Below are 14233 nucleotides of genomic sequence, written 5' to 3'. Positions count from 1 at the left end.
AAAATATCCATAAAATGTAGAAATCTGACAGCTCTAAGTTTAAGTTCCAGATATGCTGTCTCCTAACTATATTCTTCTAAGCTAGTTATTTTACTCTTAACTCTCTATTTGTCATTTATTTAATGTGAATAATGGTAGTGACAATGAGGCATTACTGTAGGAGCTAGAGATAACATAAGTTAAAGCTTAACATAGCCAGTAAAGACTTGATAATATTTTGTTATTTAAAAATTGCTTTGGTACCCTTGTTCATTGCTGGTGTCATTATAAACTTACATAGCCCTCTGTGAAAGATATACTAATATATAGCAAACACAATAAAGGTGATCATACAACTTAATTAAAATGTCATTGATAGAAATTTATCTAAGGGATATAATTCAGTAGAATTAACACTAATATCCCTAAGATGATCATGACCATATTACATTCAATAGAAATAATAAATAAAATGAATATGTTTCTATTAGAATTTTAAGTAAAAAAATAGTAATAATATTATCATGATTATAAGTTTCTATTGATGAAGAAAATTATGGTTAAGAAAAAAAATGATTATGTTAGAGGACAGGATTATATATGATTTGTTGCTATGGTCACCACTATTACAAATACATTTTACTTATTATTCAGTAATGGTTTAAATTTCAACAAAGAGTTTTACATTTAACTCTGTGGATGGAATAAGACAATTGGGTATGGTTTTGCAGTTTAAGTTCTAGTTCCGGTTTTAGCATTAGTTATGTTTCATATTTAAGTTTAAATTTGCTCTCAAATATTTTTACTGTTAGAGTGGAGTAGCTGTGGTTATTCCAAAACAGAGCTTTCATCCTTTTTATGCTATTATACTTTTCTTATGTTGATATTTAAGATATCTTGTATTTATATTAATTGAGAAGTGGGATTATTGGCATGAACTTGGTGGCACTGAGTTGTTCATTTATTCAGTGGAGCTTTGAGTGCCTACTGGATGCTGGGTAGTATTTTTGGTGCTGCGTCTACATCAGTGCATACAACAAATTCCATGCCCTGTAGACGTTCCAGTGGCCATGCTTCAGCGTTTAGTATTAAACACTTCTGAGGACTATACAAATGTGAATTCACTTAACTCTCAGATATGTGACAAGGATGGTAGACTAAAGAAACTTATATTTTCACTTTCCAGTCTATGGTTTCATCGATGTTTATTTCTAGAAACTTTTCAAGCTCTAAAATCCAGCGATTCTTCTATGGTGGGGCTGGACCCTATAGTTTCACAATAGATAAGACAGATTCAGTTAGAGATGAAAAGTGAATGAAGATTAATTTAAAAAGGAGATCTGGAGATAAACTGCTGTCTATACAAACTTCATTTAATGTTGCACTGGAACATTCCCGATAACAGAAGGAGGTGAAAAAATCTAGGTACTCTGATGGCAGCCGTAGCTTAGCGGTGCTGAAGATATATCCTTGTTTCACATCGTCTTTGATATACTTAATTTTATTGTTTAAGGGCATAGAACAGAGAGGCAGTTTGTCTGGTTCACATGGGAATCAACTGTGAACTTTTAAGTCTGTTAATTTTCCCCTTTAATCAATTGAATGATTGGGAAATGTGATAGGAGTGAGAGGGAATAATTTTATCAATGATCAGCAGTAAAAACTTAAATCATGGTTCAGCTTTTCCCATTTTCATAAATTTCTAGATTGTGTTTACCCTGCAATCAGTTGTGTGCCTACAGAATGGAAATATTTTTTAAGAGTGGTAAAGAAAAGTATGGTGTAAATCTGAAATTGGATTCTCAGAGCAAATGTAATTTACTTCTGAGAGTATTTCACCTGCTGTAAAGCTACGTAAGACCAAAGTGACATCGTTATTGGCAGTGAATGTTTTGAGCTATTTATGTTACACGTGATTTTGTCTTTATTTTTAAAGACAATTGAAAATTAACCATTAAAAGGGGATAAAATAACATTCCCACTTGCGAATTTGCTGATAACAGTGTGGATAGGTTAGCTTTATGCGGGTGCCAGTAATCTCAGTGAATTTCTTTCCCTCTCTCACTATCTGTCTCTCTTCCCTAGAAGTGGAATGTTAGTCAGACCAAGATTCGCATCATCTCAACAATCATATTTATACTGTTTGGCTGTGTGCTCTTCGTTGCTCTGCCCGCAATCATATTCAAGCACATAGAAGGCTGGAGTGCTCTGGACGCCATTTATTTTGTGGTTATCACTTTAACCACCATTGGATTTGGTGACTACGTGGCAGGTAAGTTTTTCCTGGCACTGACACTGCTCTCCTAAACCCTGTCCCTTAGTTGGTCTTTTCACTTGGATTTTCAGTGCAGCACAGTGACTGTATTAGTTTCCTAAGGTTGCCATAACCAAGGACCACAAACTGGATGGCTTTAAACAAAAGAAAGTCATTCTGTCACAGAAGTTCAAAATCAAGGTGCCAGCTGGATATGACCCCTCTGAGACTTTGGCAGAATCCTTCTTTGCCTCATTCCAGTTTCTGGTGGAGGCCACCAGTCCTTGCTGATTCTTGGCTTATAGCCACGTCCCTCCTATCTCTGCTTCCATCATCGCATGACTTTCTCCCCGTGTCTCTGTCACTGTATCCAAATTTTCCTCTTCTTGTGAGGCTACCAGTCATACTGGATATTGGATTAAAAGCCCACTCTAGTCCAGCATGAGTTCATTGTAACTAATTACATCTGTAAGGACCTTATTTCCAAATAAGGTTGTGTTCCGAAGTATTGGGGGTTAGGACTTCAACATGTATTTGACAGTGGAGGTAAGCAGGAAACCAAATATCTACCTCATAATTCTTTTTTTTTCTTTTCTTCTTCTTCTTCTTTTTTTTTTTAGCAGTACAAGAATTTGAGTTTAACTTATCTTTGCTCTTTTTATTTAGGGCTTTTTATGCCTTAGTTTAAAAAACACTTGCAAATGTAAGATGTTCTTAGTTACTTTAAAACTTTTTTTCTGTAAGATATTTACCGTCTTTAATTTTTAATTGTCAAGACAAGACAATATTTTTGACCTTAGCTAATATGTTCACAGTTTGTTTTTTTTTTAATTTTTTTTTTCTTCTGAAGCTGGAAACGGGGAGAGACAGTCAGACAGACTCCCGCATGTGCCCCACTGGGATCCACCCGGCACGCCCACCAGAGGCAACGCTCTGCCCACCAGGGGGCGATGCTCTGCCCCTCCGGGGCATCGCTCTGCCTCGACCAGAGCCACTCCAGCGCCTGGGGCAGAGGCCAAGGAGCCATCCCCAGCGCCCGGGCCATCTTTGTTCCAATGGAACCTTGGCTGCGGGAGGGGAAGAGAGAGACAGAGAGGAAGGAGGGAGGGGGTGGAGAAGCAAATGGGCGCTTCTCCTATGTGCCCTGGCCAGGAATTGAACCCGGGTCCCCCGCACGCCAGGCCGACGCTCTACCGCTGAGCCAACCGGCCAGCGCCAATATGTTCACAGTTTTTATTCATTTTTAAAATTTCTTCTATTCTAAAAAAAAAAAAGTAAAAAAAAAGAGGCCCTGACCAGTTGGCTCAGTGGTAGAGCATCGGCCTAGCGTGCAGGAGTCCCGGGTTCGATTCCCAGCCAAGGCACACAGGAGAAGTGCCCGTCTGCTTTTCCACCCCTCCCCCTCTCCTTCCTCTCTGTCTCTCTCTTCCCCTTCAGCAGCCGAGGCTCCATTGGAGCAAAGTTGGCCCAGGTGCTAGAATGGCTCTGGTTGCAACAGAGTGACGCCCCAGATGGGCAGAGCATTGCCCCCTGGTGGGTGTGCCGGGTGGATCCCAGTGGGGCACATGCGGGAGTCTGTCTGACTGCCTCCCTGTTTCCAACTTCAGAAAAATACAAAAAAAAAAGGTTTTTAAAATTTCTTCTATTCTCTCTATATTTGTTATTTCTGCTTCTGTTTGCTTTGTTGTTGTAGCTCTTAGAACTTAAAGTTCTGTCATTTCAACTCTCTTTTTCTCTGTTGTGTTATTTAATTATTACTGTTCCAACTCCAGTTTCAAATACATTATAATTGTGGTAAAAGTAATGTAATAATGCACCATCATGGCTCATTTTGACCAGCTCCTGAAAACCTAAACTATTCTTAAAAAAAAAAAAAAAAAAATCAGTTTGAAGTATTAGGAAAACATGCTGAACATTATAGTCGGAATGTGCCATTAAATTTTCCAGAATAAACTCACCAGCCTAATTTAGTTTTAAGAGAGAGTTTTATGCTTTCTGGCTATTTACTGTTTTTCCCTGACCCAAACGTCTTACTTAAATATTTTCAGAAAGAGACTATGTTGGATAGTTCTATAAAATCTCAGAGACGGCTTATAGTTCCTATGTTTCTACTGATTGGTGGGTTAGAGTTTAACCTGGCAAAGCCTTCCTTTCCTGGGAATGTATAACGTCCTTACAGCTGAAGATGTTTTCAGGAGTGAAGTTTTGCTTTGGTCAGAATACTATGTACACATCTGTGTGCTGATTGGAGTCTCGGGGAAGGAGGGCACACCATCTGCTGGAAAACTTTTAGTTTTCTAATTAGCAAATTGTGGAAAGAAGAATCACTGACATTTGTACCTCTATATAAGAGCTTCTGTCCGAAAGCACCCATTTTTCTACCTCTTATCAAAGCAATATAATTGGCTTAAGTATATAGAAGTAAAAAGTGTATTAACACAGGGGAAAGTGAGACACAGTAATGATAACAAAACAGACTTGTGGTTATGTTAATCTTTGGTTCTTGTGCCACTTTATAAATTAACAAGGTCTCATAATAACTAGACTATATAGGTATTAGGTGATGCGTCTTCTATTTTTAGCCAACAATGTTGTATTGCTTATATTATTTCATTTAATTTTTCATGTTTATTTTTATGGTAATACATAGTTTTATTTCTTTTTCGGCTTTATTGAGCTATAACTGGTAGATAAAATTGTAAGATATTGAAAATGTATAATGTGGTATTACATTGTAAAAGGATCCCCGCCCTCTAACTAATTAACACACTTATCACCTCACATATTTATCCATTTTGTGTGTGTATGTGTGTGTGTGTGTGTGTGTGAAAACATTTAAGTTCTCTCTTAGCAAATTCCAATGGTATAACACAGTGTATTTGTAATTTTCAACAATTCGCATACTGCATCAGTCCAGTATATGGCCCACATGGTCAAAGATTCTGAAAACCCTAAAATTATTTTTTTTAATGTGAATGGAATCCTAAAATAATGTTGTATATTTGTGACCAGAGTATAAACTGGCTTAGAAAAAACACAGGGCAAATATTTTTACTTTATGGTTTTGTGAAAGATGAAAAACAATTTTTTTAAACTTAGTTTAAGAGACCAACACGCTGAAATGGGCTATATCCTGTGGGTCTCTTAGTATCCAGACTCAACTGCCTGCAGAGAGAAGTTCAAGGAAAACATCTTCTATGTATCAGTGGGAACCCTGAGATTTAGAGTCATGGCACAGTATTGTGGAAGAATGGTGATAAAATATTTGTGTGGCATTGAGTATAGTCCAATCTTTATTAGTAATAAACTTTTATTAGTAATAATCTCTATTATTACCAGGATTTTACTTTTTGTAACTATCTTTAAATTCATTAGTTTAATTTTACGGAGGAAATAAGGAAAAATGGGAGACATACACTTTGCTAATAATTGGCAAAGGAATTTGCTATGGGTTAAAGTGACAAATGCCGGGAAGGATAAATTAGGGTGCGGGCAGATTGACACTAGTTTTGTTGACTTCTCTCTATCTCCTTAATTTATGTATTTTGTAGCTATTTCGGTCTTTCTGACCCTGGAGAACCCTGCTCCTAGTATTGTGGTCTGTACACGCTAGGTCCCTGTGCCCAGGGAGCGTTCTGGAATGAGAATGTGAATGAGGGGGCAGGTATGTGGCAAAGGCTGGGTAGGAAATGTGTACCCTTTGCAAAAGACTCGGGAAAACAAGAATTATGAGGGGTTTTTTTCTTTTTTTTTTTTTTCAAGGATCTCAGGAAAGAATTGCCTCATACAAGTCCACATAAAAATAATCTTTGCTTCTAGGTGCTTTGTGACTATAAAGTAAAATTAGCCACTGAGTTAAGGCAAGTACCCCACCGAGAAATATCAATTGTTTACTTTTATAGAACCTTCTATCTTGCTATAAGATGTCACTACCAATTGTGTTTTCCCTTCCTTTTGATGTTTTTTGCTGGGGAAAAACAAGAGGCATTGCTGTAACTTTTCTCTTGGGTTATAAATCGCCAAAAAAAACAAAGTTGTACCTCTCGTAATGCACACTTACTGTCTGGCAACCTTCTCAAGCCCGCAAACCCTACTTTGACAGGGATTAGGGTTCGGTTACACTCTTGGTTAGAGTGTCATTTCAACATGGCAGGGTTGCAGGTTCAGTCCCCAGTCAGGGCACACACAAGAATCAACCAATGGATGAATAATTAAGTGAAACAACAACCTGATGTTTTCTTCTCTCTCTCCTTTCCCCTCTCTCTAAAATCGGCATTTTAAAAATTACACTATTTTATTGAGCTTCTTTGAAGATACATACAAACTGTGGTGAGAAGCAGACAGCTCCTCTTTCTTTCTTTCTTTCTTTCTTTCTTTCTTTCTTTCTTTCTTTCTTTCTTTCTTTCTTTCTTTAGTTTTTCCATTGATTTGAGAGAGAAGAGGATATAGGGGGGAAAAGAAAGAGAGAGAGAGAGAAAGAGAGAGAGAGAGGAGAGAGAAGCATCAACTTGCTGTTTTACTTAGTTGTTCTATTTAGTTGTGTACCTGTTTGCTTCTTGTAAGTCCCTAACCAAGGATCAAACCCACAACTTTGGTGCACCAGGACAACACTTTATTTATTGAGCTACCTGGCCAGGGCCTATGTCTATATATATAGTGAGAGAGAGAGAGAGACAGGCAGACAGACAGATAGGAAAGGAGAGAGATGAGAAGCATCAATTCTTCATTGCAGCACCTTATTTGTTCATTGATTATTTCTCATATGTGCCTTGACCAGGGAGCTCCAGTCAAGCCAGTGACCCCTTGCTTAAGTCAGTGACCTTGGGCTCAAGCCAGAGACCATGGGGTTATGTCTATGATCCCATGCTCAAGCCAGTGACTCTGTGCTCAAGCTGGTGACCTCGGGGTTTCAAACCTGGGTCTTCAGCATCCCAGGCCGATGCTCTCTACACTGCAGCACCGCCTGGTCAGACTATGTCTATGTATTCTTAAACCTCATTCCTTACAGATCATAAAACCTCATTCCTTATAGATCATAACATGCATGATATAAATTAGCACATAATATATTTTTAATTCATAAGTAAGCATATTTAAATTTTCATGCGCAAAACCCTTCCATTGCTAGTGATAATGAATCAAAAGCATTTAGAGATTGCAAGTCAAGACAAAACGACATAGCTTTCAGGTTTCTCTGTGTGTATGACTGAACAGAGGAATTCAACATATAGTCATTTTTTTTTCCGGAAGAGCTTTCTAAGCAAATTTTAATTTTATATTTATATTGATGCAGGGGATGTGTTTTAGTGGCTGGTTGGTTACCTTTTGGGTAAATCAGGCTTTGTTCTTAGTGCCTTGTGTGTCTCTCTGTAGAAAATATAATTTGAGGTTTTCCTAGGTAAGAGTCTTCCTCTGGTACATTTACCTTTAAGAAATTTGTACAAATTTTTACAGTTATATAGTCATTTGGCATTACATGTTTTTGAGTTGGAAAAACATATTTGTATATCTTATATTAAGAATTAAGTTTTCTTGGAAATATGCTTTCTTTTATTACTGAAAACATGACTCATTGAAAGGCATGCACAGAGCTTGCTTAATTAATAGAAGGGAATTTTATTATGAAAACATAAATCTCTGTTGAAAAACTTTGGCAGGTATTTTGTTTGCTTGTTTGTTTGTTTGTTTAAAACAGTTTGTTCTAGTAGAGACCCTGCAGAAAACAGTTCCTGATGTTGCCTAAAAGCTTTGCAACTGTGTCAGAGGCCAGTTATCAAAACTGCTGTTGTGCCTGACCAGGCGGTGGCGCAGTGGATAGAGCGTCAGACTGGGATGTGGAGGACCTAGGTTCAAGACCCCGAGGTTGTCAGTTTGAGCGCGGGCTCATCTGGCTTTAGCAAAAAAGCTCGCCAGCTTGGACCCAAGGTCGCTGGCTCCAGCAAGGGGTTACTCGGTCTGCTGAAGGCCCGCGGTCAAGGCACATATGAGAAAGCAGTCAATGAACAACTAAGGTGTCGCAACAAATAACTAATGATTGATGCTTCTCATCTCTCTCCATTCCTGTCTGTCTGTCCCTATCTATCCCTCTCTCTGACTCTCTCTCTGTCCCTGTAAAAAACAAACAAACAAAAAAAAACCTGCTGTTATGGAGCTGATCACTGCATAAAAGTTTGCCAGGAACTCAGAAGATCACATGGAAAGTACCTGATGAGGAAGGGCCACCAAAGAACAGGCAGTGCTACCTCAGAAAAAGTGCGTTGGTTAGAAAGAGGGTTTGTGTGACTGCTAGGAGGACATATTATATTAATCATTCATTCAGATATTTAGTGAACACATATTGTCTATTCTGCACTGTGCTTAGCACTTAGTGATGATTGCCGATTCCTACTGGCAGAATGTTTAAAAGCCAGGAACAAGTACCAGTCTGGGTCATTATTCTGTTTGATGCTACAGGAAAACTCTACAGGGAGTCTGGTACAACCCTGATTCAGCCAGTGACTCTCCGAGGATTCACAAGAGAATTGATATCTCTCTATGTGATTAATTACCGTATTTTTCGCTCCATAAGACACACTTTTTCTCCCCAAAAGTGGAGGGGAAAATGCCCGTGCATCTATGGAGCAAAAAATATGGTATTTTCAGGAAATGCTCTAACCAGCTGAGCTATCCAGCCAGGGCTAAATATGGTTGTTGTTGTTGTTTTTTTTTTTTTTGTATTTTTCCGAAGTTGGAAACGGGAAGGCAGACAGACTCCCGCATGTGCCCGACTGGGATCCACCTGGCATGCCCACCAGGGGGTGATGCTCTGCCCATCTGGGGCATTGCTCTATTGCAACCAGAGCCATTCTAGCACCTGAGGCAGAGGCCATAGAGCCATCCTCAGTACCCAGGCCATCTCTGCTCCAATGGAGCCTTGGCTGTGGGCGGGGAAGAGAGAGACAGAGAGGAAGAAGAGGGGGAGGGGTGGAGAAGCAGATGGGTGTCTCTCCTGTGTGCCCTGGCTGGGAATTGAACCCAGGACTCCTGCATGCCAGGCCGACGCTCTACCACTGAGTTAACCGGCCAGGGCAAATATGGTATTTTATTAAATATTTCAACACATCATTTGGTTCAGAATATTTTTTTTCCTCCTTAAAACCCTAAGTGTGTCTTATGGTCAGGTGCGTCTTATGGAGCGAAAAATACGGTAAATGGGATTTGATCCAAACAGCTCAGAAGTCCTAGAGACTATGTACAAATCAGGAAGTTATGCAGCCTTTAGGATTCTGAATGGATGTATAAAAACATATGGAGAAAAAAGGAGAAGGAAATCTTTCAGTGATTAATAGTTATGGCTTAAGGAGGCTGGTAGTAAACTGTACTAAGTTTCATAAGAAGGACTCCAAATTGCTTTATATTGAGACTTAAAGTGACTTTCTAGTGATAACAATTGTGTACATTTCATATACTATAAATTTCCATCCTCATAGAGGATGAGTGAGTGAGACAATGTGTTGATCTTCATGATCACGAAACATTGTCATGATGGTTTTCCTCATTTTAGACCAAGTACCTAACAGAAAATGGACAACGTCTTGAATACTAAAATTGAAATTCCCAGAATATAGGTGCAAATGCTAGGAAGGTTTACCTTTGTTGGCCTTGTGTTTTTGTGATTCAGTAGCTTGGTTTAGTGGGTGAGCCATTGTTTAATACTGAAGTCATATTTCCATTTGTAAAAAAAGGAAACAGAATTTACAACATTACTGGAAAAGCCTCTAAGTCCTTGAAGCAGAGAAAACACATTCAGTTAAATTGCTTTATTGTAAAAAAGGAAAAATATACTAAAGCAGAAAGTTTTTTTCTCCTTTCAGATTAAAGCAAGATGGCCATGATTAATAAAAATAAAGTCAAACAAACAAACAAAAAATGAAAATCAATATTTGACATCTACACTAAAATACTTATAGACCAGTGTAAGAAATAGTCTTCATTTTTGTTAGAACAGTTATATGTCTATATCTATATTTTATGACACATATATCATTTTAGAAATCTAGAGGGGGGCATATAGTTGATAACTTACCTCAGAATGGCTAGATGATTCCCAGGATAAATATTATTATTATTATTATTTCTTTATAAGTAATCTATGGTTCAGGAGCATCATAGGGAAAGAAAATTAAATTTAAAGGCAGAGGGCATTTTTACTCAAATTCTTTAGACAAAATAAGGCAAGTGCTGGAAACTGTTGGAATGAGAACAAAAGCAAGGTAAGGAGGCTTCTGATAAAATAATACTTATCTTTAGACTCACCTGGTCTTTAGGGAGGACGCTTGAAGGAAAGAGATGCACCTTATTTGATTTAGTGTTTCCAGCACTAGCTAGGGATCTACCATTCAGTGGAGGCAGACAAGGCTGGTAGGTGAGTGATGAGATCATAGATGAGATACAGCCAGATCACTGAAGGAAGCTCTGATGCGGGGCCAGGCAGGGCTGGGTTTGAATTCTAACTCTGCTGCCTCTCTCCCTGTGAGACCTGACACATTGTTTTACCTACCGAGACAGTGATGTCTCTATTGAAAAGTGGGGACACTTATTGTTGAGATTTCAAGGAGCCAATACAAACCTGTCTTTCACTTCTGAGTTCTGAAAGGACTGTGAGAGTGACGGCAATTGAATGATCCACGGAATGACTGACAATGGCAGCTGGAGATATGGCTTAAATCTACGGACAAATGGTCTTACTAACTGCCCTGTCCTACCTAAATCAGTGGCAATGTCAGGAGTGAGAATGCAGCTTCCCTCCAATGTTTCAGAAACCCATTTGGGGAGCAAATTAGTGCCAGGCAATAATGCCAACCTGAAACTTTCCTGGGCTACATTTTTGTATGTATGTAGGTTTAATTTGCTAGATTAGGTTAGATTCTGGCTGATGTCTTATTTAAGCATCAGGGAGAAGTACAGAGAGAGACGGAACCATTTAAAAGAGGCTGTCACTTATTGTAGGAGAGTCAGGAAGAGACTATTTTGACTGCTTGGAAACGTTTGTGAGATTCTTGAAACCTTTGGACTTCCACCCCTCTTTGCTATTTTTATTGCCATCTGTCTGCTCTCCTGTAATGATTAGCCAGAAAGCTCTTAAAATGGAAAGGATCTGTGGGCATATTTTTGGTGGCAACAAAAAAAACAGCAATGAGGTGACTATTCTTGCCAAGTAGGTGAGGAACCCAATAGTAGACAGTGGGCTGTAGCATCCTGCACGCCACATCTCTGGAGTCAGTGGAAAGAGAGATAAAAAATGATGGAGTAGCAGAGTGGACCTCAGAGTAGGGGGGTTTATAGGGAGTGAATTCAAGACAGAAATTACCCTGCCTTCTTAACAAGCAAGAGACCCATGGATGGGTTTCCTGAATGTAGCCAGGTTAAAATTAATGCTTTTAACAGCCAAGACATTTTTTGAATGTTGTCTAATTTAAACACAAAACCAATAGCTCTTTTTAGCAAGTTATCTTAACATTACAGATAATTTAATTTAGGTAAGATTCTTAGATCAAGTGAATGAACAAGGTGGAGATTAATTAATAAATCTTAGTTATCAGAAAGTGAAGAGGATTTGTGATGTGTTTGACAACACTCCCATGTACATTAGTTTTTTTCTAGATCTTTTGACTGCTGGTATTTCATCTTAAAAGTGGCAATTAAGAATGGAAAAACATTGTCCCCCAACCCCCTCAACCGTGGCTTAGAATCAACTAAAGCTTGTGGGGTAAACATTTTACCCAAATATAAACCTTTTAGTGATTAACCTAATTTACTCTTTTCAAACTGTGACATCCTGTTTATATGAAAGACGACTTATAAAAAAATCATCTTGAGCATGAACTCTTAAAATCAACATCTTGGTGAATTTAAGTGTTAAGTGAGTCACAACTATTTGGATGGAGAGTTTCTGGTTTTGAAAGAGAAAGTACTTGGAAAAAATGTCATTTTGGTTTTATTGAAATGGAAACATTTGAAAAATAGAATTCGCTAGTGAGCCTATCATATAACAACTTTCCACACACATTTCTTAAGTCACTTCTGTGAATCGTAGGGTTGCATCCCCCACAGGCCAAGTTTTAACCATCATGAGATGCATTTAGCCTCCATAATTCTTCCTGGAAAGGATATTTTTTTATAAAACCCGGCACAAGGTAAAATTTTTCACAATATTTTGAAGGTAATATGGTTGACTTTGAAACGGTATGCTTAAAACTGCTTGTCTCAATCGAAAGCTGAAATTTTGCCTGATGGAAAAAGGGTCTCTTCTTACTCTGACCCTTTAATATTTGAAAATGTCATTGCAAGCAAAAAAGGTCATTGCAGGTGGCTCACGAAACCTGTATAATTTTTTGAGTCAATATTACCTCAATAAATTCAATAACAACGAATAAAATAAAAACAGAGATACCACTACCAAAAAATAACTCCTCATAAAACAAAGTCTAATTTATATAGAGTAATGTTACAGTCAAAATTTTAATTCAATTTTTAATGTGAGTAGCTGTTCTTATGGTTGAATTTTTAAGAATTCAGTACCTCCATGGCCCCTGTTTAAACATCCCAATCTCTTTGCTGTTTGCCCTAAAACCCTTATTTGCTGCTATATCCTGTTAACAGCAGATCTGTGTTGAAGGATCCTACTGGGTATCTCCACCTGTTTGTACCTCAAGTATGTTAAACCTATCATGTTTCAATTTAAATTACTTTTCTCTCTTTTTTTCAGTTACTATTTCTTTCCATTTCCTGTTCAGGTGCTGGCACCCTCACCTAAGTGAGGGGCTCTGGTCGTTCCAGAGCCTTTCTTTCCCTTCTAACGCCAACTAAGCAGTCATTATTGCCTGGTTTCTGCCTCCAGAATGCCTCCTTTTTTCCCCAGTCCACCTCTAACTCAGGCACACTCATTTCTTAGCTCATTCAGAACAAATGTTTCTAATGAGCTTTCCAGTCGGTCCCTTTCTGCCACCAGATCTCTCGGTGCATGTAGTCAAACGTGAATTTAGGACTTAGCTGTCTGTCCACTTTTACCTACTCTCCATCGCATTGGAGCAAGTCCTTATAACCTGGCACAACTTACTTTTTCTAGATTCTTCTCTTCTACCCATCTATTTTCTGACACTCATTCGTATATAGCTTTAGTGACTACTAGAAGTCCTTTGAATACACCACACATTTCCACCTAAACTTTTCTGTTTTCATCCTCATCACTTCAGACTTATATTCTGTCTTCTCACCTTCCCCCTTCCAAAAGTAAAATTCCTTCCTTTATGCCTTCTCCTGTGCGATTTTATTACCATTCACTATCAGTGGATACAGCCCATTATGGTTAATTGCCTATGTGAAGTTTTCTCAGGCTACATTATGAATTTCTCAAGAGGGAGACTTGTTTCCATCTCTTATGAAAAAAGTCACCGTTCAGTGTTTGGGATTTAATAAAGTGCCCCATTAATATGAGCCAAAGTCGGGATGTGTTGAAATGGATTCACATTCTCATAGGCGCAGTTATTGTACCAAATGAATGGAGAAATAAAGATTAGAATAAAGCAGAAGAGCTCCTTTGCCAATTTTTTTTCTCAAAAAGCTAGAGATTAAAATTTGTGACAAACATGGGAATTCCTCTGGACAGTCAGAGAATAGTGAATGGCAGTATCACTTGCAAATTACTGTTTAAGTGAGACCCACCAAGACATTGTCTGGCCTTTGTTATCAACCTGTTGTACTAATGATTTAAAATTAATACCCGCACTTTGTCCAGGTTGGCATAGAATTGATTGGTTAGCATGTATTGAATGGTTCATATAAATTAGTTGACAATAAGGTAAATTTGCTTAATTAAATTTATACCAAAAAAAAGGGTCATCTGTCTTCTACTTGTTAAAATAGAGATGGAAAGAGAACTTGAAGTAAAGTGATAGACTTACTCAGAAGATACGTTGTAATAAATAAAAAAGAAACATGAGCCTGACCAGGTGGTGGTGC

The 14233-nt window shown here is 38.2% G+C and overlaps 1 protein-coding gene across 3 annotated transcripts in view; it reads left to right on the top strand.

Annotated features, from left to right (window-relative positions):
• KCNK2 (potassium two pore domain channel subfamily K member 2) overlaps window positions 1–14233 on the top strand; it is a 90278-nt gene that overhangs the window by 56341 nt on the left and 19704 nt on the right. For all 3 annotated transcript variants that reach the window (XM_066261362.1, XM_066261361.1, XM_066261363.1), the window contains exon 5: window positions 2065–2251. In XM_066261362.1, the coding sequence (XP_066117459.1) occupies window positions 2065–2251 (187 nt within the window). The remainder of the gene's footprint in view (window positions 1–2064; window positions 2252–14233) is intronic.

This window comes from Saccopteryx bilineata, chromosome 2 (genome assembly GCF_036850765.1).
Source record: "Saccopteryx bilineata isolate mSacBil1 chromosome 2, mSacBil1_pri_phased_curated, whole genome shotgun sequence".
NCBI lineage: Eukaryota > Metazoa > Chordata > Mammalia > Chiroptera > Emballonuridae > Saccopteryx > Saccopteryx bilineata.
Note: the sequence above shows the minus strand (reverse complement) of the source record. Positions and strands in the feature narration are given on the sequence as shown.